Genomic DNA, 9234 nt, shown 5'->3' on the forward strand with positions numbered 1-9234 from the left:
CTGGGTTTCCCAATCAAGCCAGTCCCCTGAAAAAGGTCCTAATAGTAAAGAATGCTCAGGGACCTGCAGTGGCTCTCTACTGCTCCAAACTCAGGGGAGGCTACACCATGTAATCAAGAGATCTGGTGTGTGAGCCTGAACAAGTCCTTTCTCCTCTCTGAGCCTCAGTTTCCCCATATGTGGGACAGGGGAAACAATCTCCCATGAGATTATTGCTAGAATTATTTGAGATGATGCAAGTTAAGTGTTTAGCGTGCTGTGGGCCCTGAACCCTTCACTTTCAAGTCCTACAACTCCTCCATAGGTACCTTCGGCTCCAGCTGGGCCATTTCTCTTTCTGGCTCTCTCTGGCCCTCTGTTCCCTGCTTCCCTCCCACCACCCTGCAGGGTCAATCCCGCCTAGAAAGATGCCCATTAGATCCATGCAGATCCCTGGTAGGAAATCTCATTATGATCATTTTACAGATGAGGAAACTGAAGTCCAGAGTAGTTCAGAACATGCCCGAGGCCACACATTTGTTAGGAAGAAAGGGGTTCCTGGCCTCCCATTGGGTTTTGAACACCATGATCAGGACCCCAGAGCCCTGCCCCAAGTCCTCTCCAACCCCTCCCAGCCTGACCTGTCCCTGAATCTCACCAAAACCTCTCAGAGGCCACCAGCCCTAAATCTCACCATAGCTGGTCACCAGGTCATCCTGGGGGTCAGCATTGTTGTTCCCACACAGCCCATGGGTCCAGCCCAGGAACTCCGGACTCATCTTGATGTAGACAGCCGAAGCACCATCCCAGGCCAGCGTGAAGGCGGACTGATGCCACACAATGACGTAGCTGGCAAGCCGCTGCAGACGCACAGTCCCCACCACGTGTGGCAGTTGGACCCTGCGAGGCACAGCGCAGAGCTTCAGGGTGTCCACACCACCTCCACTGGACTAGCCTTCACCAAAGGCCCAGCCATCCCCTACCCGTCGATCTGAGGTCTCCACATTCCCGCCCCTTGAATTCCCAGAATTCCCAGGTGCCTGGAAGTGCACCATTAGAGGGGATTCTTTTGTCTTCAGAAGCTTTCTAAAATTGCAATTTCCCTGGCAGGGATAAATCTTAGGGTGACTGAACTTGCCAGCTCTTTTCTCCTAGACAGGAGAGATGGTATAAGCAGGCATCTGATTGATTTATTTGTTTGTTTTTGGTGGGGGGCAAGATCAGAGCGGGAAGAGAAGCCAAGAGAGGAGGACAACTGGGAGTGCAAGAAAAGATGCAGGCATCCAGCGATCGGGACCACTTTCCCCATATCACTAGTACCAGGACTCCTAGCCAATCCGAACTTGGCAAATTTCAACCCAGTTGAAAATCATGAAAGGGAAATAAAAGTAATTTCTAACCAGCCAAAAGGTGCATCTACTGGCCCTTTACTCACAGTAGAAACCCTTGGGCTATCAATTTTACACTCAGCCCTAGAAAGCTTGGGCACCCAGTTTCCAGAGCAGGAGATGAGGATGCGGAGAAGCGTCATTGCAGAAGACCCCTGATGGCAAGAAGTGACAGCACACAGCCAGGGAAGGCAAGGACAGCAAGGAAGAGATGCAAGAAAGATTTCAGAATAGACCGCAGTCTGGGGCCATTTAATGTGGGAACAAAGAGTCCTCACTCCTTGGGTGGTCCCCCAGGCGTCCCTGATGACCCAGTAAGATAAATGATATTCAAAATGACCCAGCGCCATCAGAAAAAGGTGAAAGTGTGCTCAGTAACTGCTCTGAGGAGGCAGAAACTGTGTATGATCCAATTGGGAGGATTCCCAGCAAATTGTGGGGAAAAATTAAACCTGTTTATAGTGGTAAACTCTCAACTCTCTGGAAAACTCTATTTTCCTGAAAACCTATTGTCTGGAAACCTATTTTCCTGAAAACCTATTGTCCAGAAAAAAAAAATCATCCTTCTGCAAACCCCACTGACAAGAACTCCAGCTCATCTGCCAGTATGCTTCTGCCCTGACGCCGGGAGTTGCAAGGACTCTCCCAGAAAACAATGTCCTTTAGGCTTGAGAAGAGCAGATGCTCACCTGTCCGCCACCACCCATGTCAGGGAGTAGGACAGCTCAGCGTGGAAGGTGTTACACTTACCGCACGCCTCCGCGGGTGACCTCCTTGGCCAGATGGATCTCCTGCTCGCCCGCAAAGAAGAGGCTGACAGCTCTCGAGCAGGTGTAGGGGGAGGAGCTGCAGTGCGGGTCGTTGTGCACCTGAGTGGGGGGTTCAGAGGCCAGTTTGCGGCTCCTGCAGCGTCCGCTAACACTGACGCCCTGCCTAGGAGCAATGCTCCCTTTGCCCAGTATGTTCTCGTGGCTGCCCCCACCCTGCTACTCTTCACTTGGCTAACTTCAGTTCATTCCTCAGATTCTTAAATGTCACTTCCTCCAGGAAGCCTTCCCTGATCACCATCCTTCCCACTAAACAAGATTATGTTTCCACACCATGCACTTTTAGCGTTTGCCATTTCTCCTCTCTAATACTTGTTACATTTGAAATGATTCATTTGACTTGATGTCTGTTTTCTTCGCTAGCCTGTAAGTTCTATGAGGATGAAGACCACATCGGTGTTGTCCACAGGGCCTCCAACCACCAAACCTTATGCCAAGAGAAGAATAGAGTATGCATTTAATAAATACCTGATGAATGCATGATTCGATGAATGAATGGCCCGGGGTAACCAGGAGTGAGTGGATGAGCGAGAGCTGTGGAGCCCCCGGCTCCTTCCAGGTAAAGACTCCCTGGGTGGGGGCTGGGGGGTGTTAGGGGAGGAAGATGCCAGTCTCCCTAACTATGACAAGCAAGGCCCAGCCCAGGCCAGCCCAACCCCTGAGGCCTAGTGGGGCCTTCCTGGACAGACAGGGCAGGGGAGGCCTCACCTGGATGGAGAAGCTCTGCCCCTCAGGTTCGTGGCGCCCCACCAGCCTGTAGCTGCCCTTCCCAGAGAGGTAGTAGTAGAGGCCATCAAACGTCTCCACGTGGTGCTGCCCCCATGCCCGGCAGATGCTGTCCCGCTCAGGGCCGTCATTGTACACTGAGGCAGGGAAAAGAGAACCTTTTGGTGTAGCTGCAGTGGGCACTGAGCCAGAGGCTGGTTGGTGGGTTCCAGCCCTGGCAGTGCTTCCTCCTTCCCCCTAGATTTTCCTGCACCCAGGGCCCCTCCCAGGGGTAAGGTGGATCCCAGACCCACCCATCTGGCATCGCGGTCCAGTGGCATTGAAGCGTCTGCAGTCACAGAAGGCCGGGTGCACGCACTCGCCCCCATTGAAGCAGGAGAACAAGTCTGCAAGGGGGACACACAGGCGATTCCCCACCTCCCCCTGCCAGGGCACCAGGCCCGGCCCTCCCAGGCTTCATGGAACCCTGACCCGACATAGGCAGCCCCAGCGTTCCTTAGCAACTGGCCTGGGTGGGGGCATAAGCCGCTGCCTCGCACAGCAGCCCTGCCCCCTCCCTGGCAGGCATGCGGGTGGGGTCTCAGAGCATCTGCCTTCAGTACACATCAAGTGGCCCCAAGCCAGTGCCCCACCTGGGCCTTCAGTTCCCTAAGCTAAGTCCTGGCCAGCAGGCAAGGCAGGCAGAACTGAGGATTTGGAGCATGAGGTGGGAGCAGGGGGACTGCCTGGAGATCTCCAGGTACTGTTCTTCCTCAGGCTCCACCAGCTCCGGGGAGAGGCAAGGGTGTAAAGCAGGGAATGGGGAGAGGCCGCACGTGGGAAACACAGTCTTGAGAATAGCCAATGGCTGAGATGAAGAGAAGACAAAGCAGAGCAGAGGGTGGTGAGGGAAGGAGCCATGATGTGAGGGGAGGGGCCACAGTCACAGGACAGGTGAGGGGAGGGCCCACAGACACAGGACAGGTGAGGGGAGGGCCCACAGACACAGGACAGGTGAGGGGAGGGGCCACAGACACAGGACAGGTGAGGGGAGGGCCCACAGACACAGGACAGGTGAGGAGAGGGGCCACAGACACAGGACAGGTGAGGGGAGGGGGCACAGATCGAAAACAGGGGAGGGGAGGCGACAATGCCACAGGAAGTAGAAAGAGGCCACAAAAACAGGGCTAAGTGGAGGGGAAAACAACCACTGAATAAGGAGCGCAATCTCACTGGAGTCACACAGTGTGAGGGGAGCCCCAGGGCTGAGGTCACAGGAATGGGTCTCTAGAGCAGCTCTCCTCAGGAAGGAAGGAGAAAGCATAATGGGGTGGAGGCCTGGGCTGGGAAGGTGGAAAGAGACCCCAAGCAGGGAAAAGCAGTCCCAGTAGGCCCCAGGGAAGCCCTGCCTGCCCTCACAGGCCTGTCTTGGCGGGGCCCTCCCACACGCAGCCCACAGGCCACAGCGAAGGTCCACTTACACGCGGGTGCACACTTGGCCCGATGGAGCCGTCTTTCCAAGGAAGACATGGCCAAGGAGTCCTGGGCTTCAGCCTCCTTTCAAAGACAGGAGAAGGAAGCGAACAATCAAGGGCTGACCTCAGGGCCAGCACCTGGGCAGCCTTCCCGGTGGTCACAGCCCTTCCCTCATCTTCTGGAGGGAGGGAGCTCCCCTGCCTGCCACTGTACCTCCCCTGGCCACCTCTGAGGGGCACAGGAGATTTTTCAGGTCTGCCCTAGGCCCAGAGGAACAAAGCCCTGGCTTTCACCCTTCCAAGTGGCATCCCTGTGGCAGGCCACTGAGGCCTGCAGCCTGAACACATCCCCTCCCCTCCATGCTCCAGTGTGCCCCAGCCCCCTCCCTTCCCAGTAAAGCTTTGTGTTCTCCGCAGCCCGCACAAAACCCCCTTGTCTGCAGAACAAACGCCAGGCAGAGCTAAGGCACAAAGGCAGCCGTCCTTTCAGCCCACCCCTCCTTCCTCTGGGCTCGTCCAACAACAGCCAAGACAGAGCCTCACAGATCGCCACTCCCATCCTCAGGACTCAGCTCCGAGTCAGGACTCTCTCCCTGATACTACCCGTCTGAGGAGTAGGAACCCTACTCCTCAGGAACCCTAAGGAACCCTATTTTCCAGACAGAATTCCCAGCACATGGTCTCTCCAGACATAAACCATCTGAAATCAGGACTGTCCTAACATCATGGGTGTTTGGTGACTACACGGCTAGATGACTCGGACACCAGACCGAGGTGTCTAATGTCGCCTGGTGCCAGCACCCTTGGCACAGCCAGCTCCTCCCCTCTTAGGGGCTCAGCCTCCTCAAACGTCCCCAGAACCATGTGCCGGGCACTGTGCAGGCGCAGTGAACAGGACAGAGTCCCTGCCCTCGTGGAGCTTATGTCCTTGTTCACAGGCCAACTAGCGGCAAACCGCGCCGGGGGGCATTTGCCTCACGTGTCTTCCCCCCTCACTGTCGTCTCTGCCCCCGCCCCCCAGGCTGAGCCCCAGCTTCCAGCAAAGGACTTGGAACACAGGATGGATTCAAGCCCTTGGTCCCTGGGGCCCAAGCCCAGCTTGTCGACCCTGCCTGGCAGGTGAGGTCTCTCTGCCTCACCCCCTGACGCTATGCCCTTCCTCTTCACTGTCCTGCTGACGTCCTTCGCCAGGTCTCAGGGTTCCCACCCTACTGTGGCCCCTGGCTCCTGGTGCTCCCGGCCCCAGGCGTCATCTATCTCATGGGCCCCCAGAGCCCATGGGGACAGGAGAGGCCAGGTCACCACCAACACCATCCCACAGTCACGGAGAGCTGTAATTAAACTGTCTTCGTGTCTCCCCTTCTCACCCCCACCTCACATGCAGCCTCTGAGGTTCATGCTATGAGGATAAGACAGCCGTGCTGCAGAGAGTCAAAGCCATTTTCTGGAGAGTTCTTTAAATCCTATCCAAATGATGTGTCTTCAGGATCAGTCAGAAATCCTTAATGATCTTTACACCATGAACCCCTTGGATGATCTAGTGAAGCCCATGTGGACACCTTCTCAGAATAGCGTTTTTAAGTACATAAAATGAAACATAATATTGCAGGGGAAATCAATTGTGTGGCAATATTATTATGAATATATTTTAGAAAAATGTGTTATTTTAGTAATATTTGTGCTTCTTTATTAACACATTAAATCACAAGATCTAGCAGCAAGCCTCACCACTGCCAAAATTTCGAAGTAGCAATGAGCCAAACTGATATCTTGAGATATCAACAACTATACGGTGATAAGGAAAATATCTGTGATTTCTGTTGGTGACAGTCACAGAGACTGCTAATATTCCTATGGTTTGTAGACTATGGTAATAACTAAAAGGGATGCTAAATTTCTGTTGGATTGAGTTTCCTATAAATAACAATGCATTTTTTTCCCATACAAGTTCATGGACCCCTTGTCTACAGCAACACTTCTCTAGAGAATGGTTGAGCTCTGTAGGGGTGGGGCAGTGCTGAGATGACAGTTGGTTGTCCACTGGTCTGGGACCCACATCCACTTCCTTATCGATGAGGGCATTCCAGATAGGAGCCCTCAAAGTGTCCCTGGTACCTGGGCCTCTGTTCCCTTACCCCCACTTTAGCCACCTTAGAGGAAGGCCATTCTCACTCCTTGTTGCTCTAAGGAGTCATGTGAGAAATCTACCTGGGTCGCCTGGTCTGGACACTTGTGATCCTTCCCCAAGGAAAAGCAGGGGTTGCTTACTCTGGAAACCAGCAAGGAAGGAAGCCTGCTGTGGAATGAGGTGTTGGATAAGGATCATTTGCCCCATGAAAACGCAGGGATTCCTGGAGTCCTGTGGGCATCCTGGTGCAGAGGGACAGGCCTGGCTCTGCAAGGGACAGACTTGGCTCCACCTTCCTATTGTGGGACACCAGCAAGTCTTCCACCTGCCTCAGTTTTTCTACCTATAAAAAGAATGACTATCTTTCAACTCAAACTGTATCTGACTGTTTCTAAAACTTGGGACCTGGAAGAATGGACTGATGAGAAGTGAAAGACCCAGGAAATCCACGTTAGAGAAGCATGCCCATCCCACCCTACCTCCCCGCACCTTGGGGCCTTCCTATCTGTTTGCAATGGCAGGCAGTTGGGACTCTCTGCTATTATTAATATAAAGGATGCTCCCCAACCTGCTGGCTCAAGGGGCTGCCCAGAGCTGGTCACTGGGGCACAAGCTGCTCTGGGGGACCCTGTGGGTAGAATCTGGAACGTATCTGTGGTTATAGAAAGAAAGCCACAAATGCAGGCCAGAATTAGAAGGAGAACCTGAGTCACCTGATTCAGAGACCAAAGAAGTTTAGCAAAGGGAGAAAACAAAACTGCCACCTCTCCCATGAGCACGAAGGATCCTGGGAGGGTAGGCAGGAATGGTTAAGCCTCAAAGGATAGAAGCTCAGGGTTCTGCTTCTCAACCAGTCCTTCCTTGCACCCTCCACCAGGTGGCCCTGTCTTTGTCTCGCCTCCAGGGAAAGCATTCCTGGGGCTCTGCTCAGAGTATGGAGAGGGCCTCTGACAGGGTCTAGGGCCTTTCACAGGCCAGGCTGGGAAAAAGAGAACTCCAATCCCCTAAACTCTCATCCTCCTACTTTCACCTGGGGGAGGGAGCGTTTGGTTGTCTCCTGAAAGGGCCTTGGTGCCCATCTCTCCTGGGGAAAAAAATAAGCTGGTTACAGGGCCCCAAGAGATTAGGAAAGTGGGAATAGAACTATTTTATGAGTTTGCACACCTCAGACACCGGGAACCTGTATAACTCCAGAGACAGTCCTCCTGTAACCTACGGAGCTCCCTGCCACCCTCACACCCGGACACAAGTAGGTCCCTGCCCAACAAAGCCTCCTTCCCCAGGCCTCCCCGGACCTGGCCTCCCTTTACCTGGCCTCCCATCACTGATGTAGTGTCTCCTACCGTGAGGGTCGCCTTCTGGTGGCTGCGGCTGGATGAGAAACAAGTTAAGCTCGGGTGGGGGGCTAGGAATGGGACATGCCTCCCCACCACCCCCTGGCCCGCCCACTCTGCATGCTAAATCCCCAGGGTCACCTTTGCTAGGAATAAAGATGAAAGCGGCGGCTGGGGCAGCCAGCCACACGCACACCCCTACTCACCTGGCTTCCCTGGTGGGCTCTGGCTGCAGCTCTGCACTGCCCCATGGTGTGGGTGCTGCGGCTGGGGTGGGGGGATTATTCTCCACTCAAGCTTGGCCTCCCTTTGTTGGGATCTCCCACCCCCGTTCCCCCATCACCTCATTCCCCCATTCTCTCTCCCTGCAGCCTTCTCAAATCCTTTCTCTCCCCTCCCTGGTGAGTCTTCTCCCACAAGGGTCTTCCTCTCCTGCTTTCACTCCTTCAGCCCCGGTTCTCTGCACTTCCATATTTTGGGTCTCTTCCACTCCGCCCAGCTCAGGACTCTTCCCTTGTGGTTGCAAGCTTGCATCTCTTGCCTTCCCTGTCCCCTTCCCCAGCCCTCTCCCAGGCTGTCCCTCTGCCCTCTTTCAGACCATTTTTCTTTCCTTCCTCTCTCCAACCTGCCTAGGCCCGTTCCCCCAGCCCCTGACTTCCCTGAGCCCACACCCCTCTCACCCAGCTGCACCCGCAGGGACTCCCCTGCCGGCTCACCCCGGGACAGCCAGACGCAAGTGAGCAGCAAGCAGAGTGCGGAAGCCAGGGCTCCCATAGGGGCGCGTGGGACCGGGAGTCTGAGAGTAGGGCCAGCCTCCAGAGGTGCCTCTCCCCGCCAAGGCAGGGTCACACCTCTACTTCGTTGCAGGTTTTGATCCCTCTCGCTCTCATGCCCCAGGGCTCCTCTGGCCCCTCCTCCCAGGCGCTTGGCTCCTCCCTGGGCTAGAATGACAGGACTGCCCAGCTTATTATCATAATTCAGGCGCCAGGCGATGGCCCAGTCTTTGCCCTTCTTGGCCTGTGGCTACCCCTCCCCAGAGGAGGCTGGATTCAGAGCACTCAACACCTCGCCCCCCTTCCCTTACCTGGGTCCCGCAAGCCCCTACACTAGAGCCCCAAGATGCTGGTGAGTCTAGCCCTACCCTTTCTTTTTTCCAGAGAGCCACACTGAAGCCCTGGGACGTGCCACTCAGTGGTTAGCGGGAAGTGGGAGAGCCAGGGCTCAGACCTGCAGGGTCCTAGCCTGTGCTTCCACCACTGCCCACTGCAGTTCCAAGTGGGCCCCCAAATCCCCACCCTGTGCCCAGTTTTGAGTGCCTCTAGGGGATGGCTCATGCCTTAGTCCTCTGAGTGCCCAACACTAGCTCAGGCCCCAGCTCAGGAAATGCTGACTAAATGA

At 55.0% G+C, this 9234-nt stretch overlaps 1 protein-coding gene across 1 annotated transcript in view; it reads right to left on the reverse strand.

The window, feature by feature from the left end:
- The window catches only part of OTOG (otogelin), an 81363-nt gene extending 72753 nt beyond the window's left edge, over nucleotides 1-8610 (reverse strand). Inside the window, exons 1-7 of the mRNA XM_076002124.1 lie at nucleotides 8462-8610; nucleotides 7813-7924; nucleotides 4381-4456; nucleotides 3214-3306; nucleotides 2903-3057; nucleotides 2118-2236; nucleotides 674-879 (exon numbers count right to left, since the gene is read on the reverse strand). Of these exons, the coding sequence (XP_075858239.1) occupies nucleotides 674-879; nucleotides 2118-2236; nucleotides 2903-3057; nucleotides 3214-3306; nucleotides 4381-4456; nucleotides 7813-7924; nucleotides 8462-8610 (910 nt within the window). The remainder of the gene's footprint in view (nucleotides 1-673; nucleotides 880-2117; nucleotides 2237-2902; nucleotides 3058-3213; nucleotides 3307-4380; nucleotides 4457-7812; nucleotides 7925-8461) is intronic.
- Nucleotides 8611-9234: the final 624 nt, after the last annotated feature.

Source organism: Microcebus murinus, chromosome 4 (assembly GCF_040939455.1).
Source record: "Microcebus murinus isolate Inina chromosome 4, M.murinus_Inina_mat1.0, whole genome shotgun sequence".
NCBI lineage: Eukaryota > Metazoa > Chordata > Mammalia > Primates > Cheirogaleidae > Microcebus > Microcebus murinus.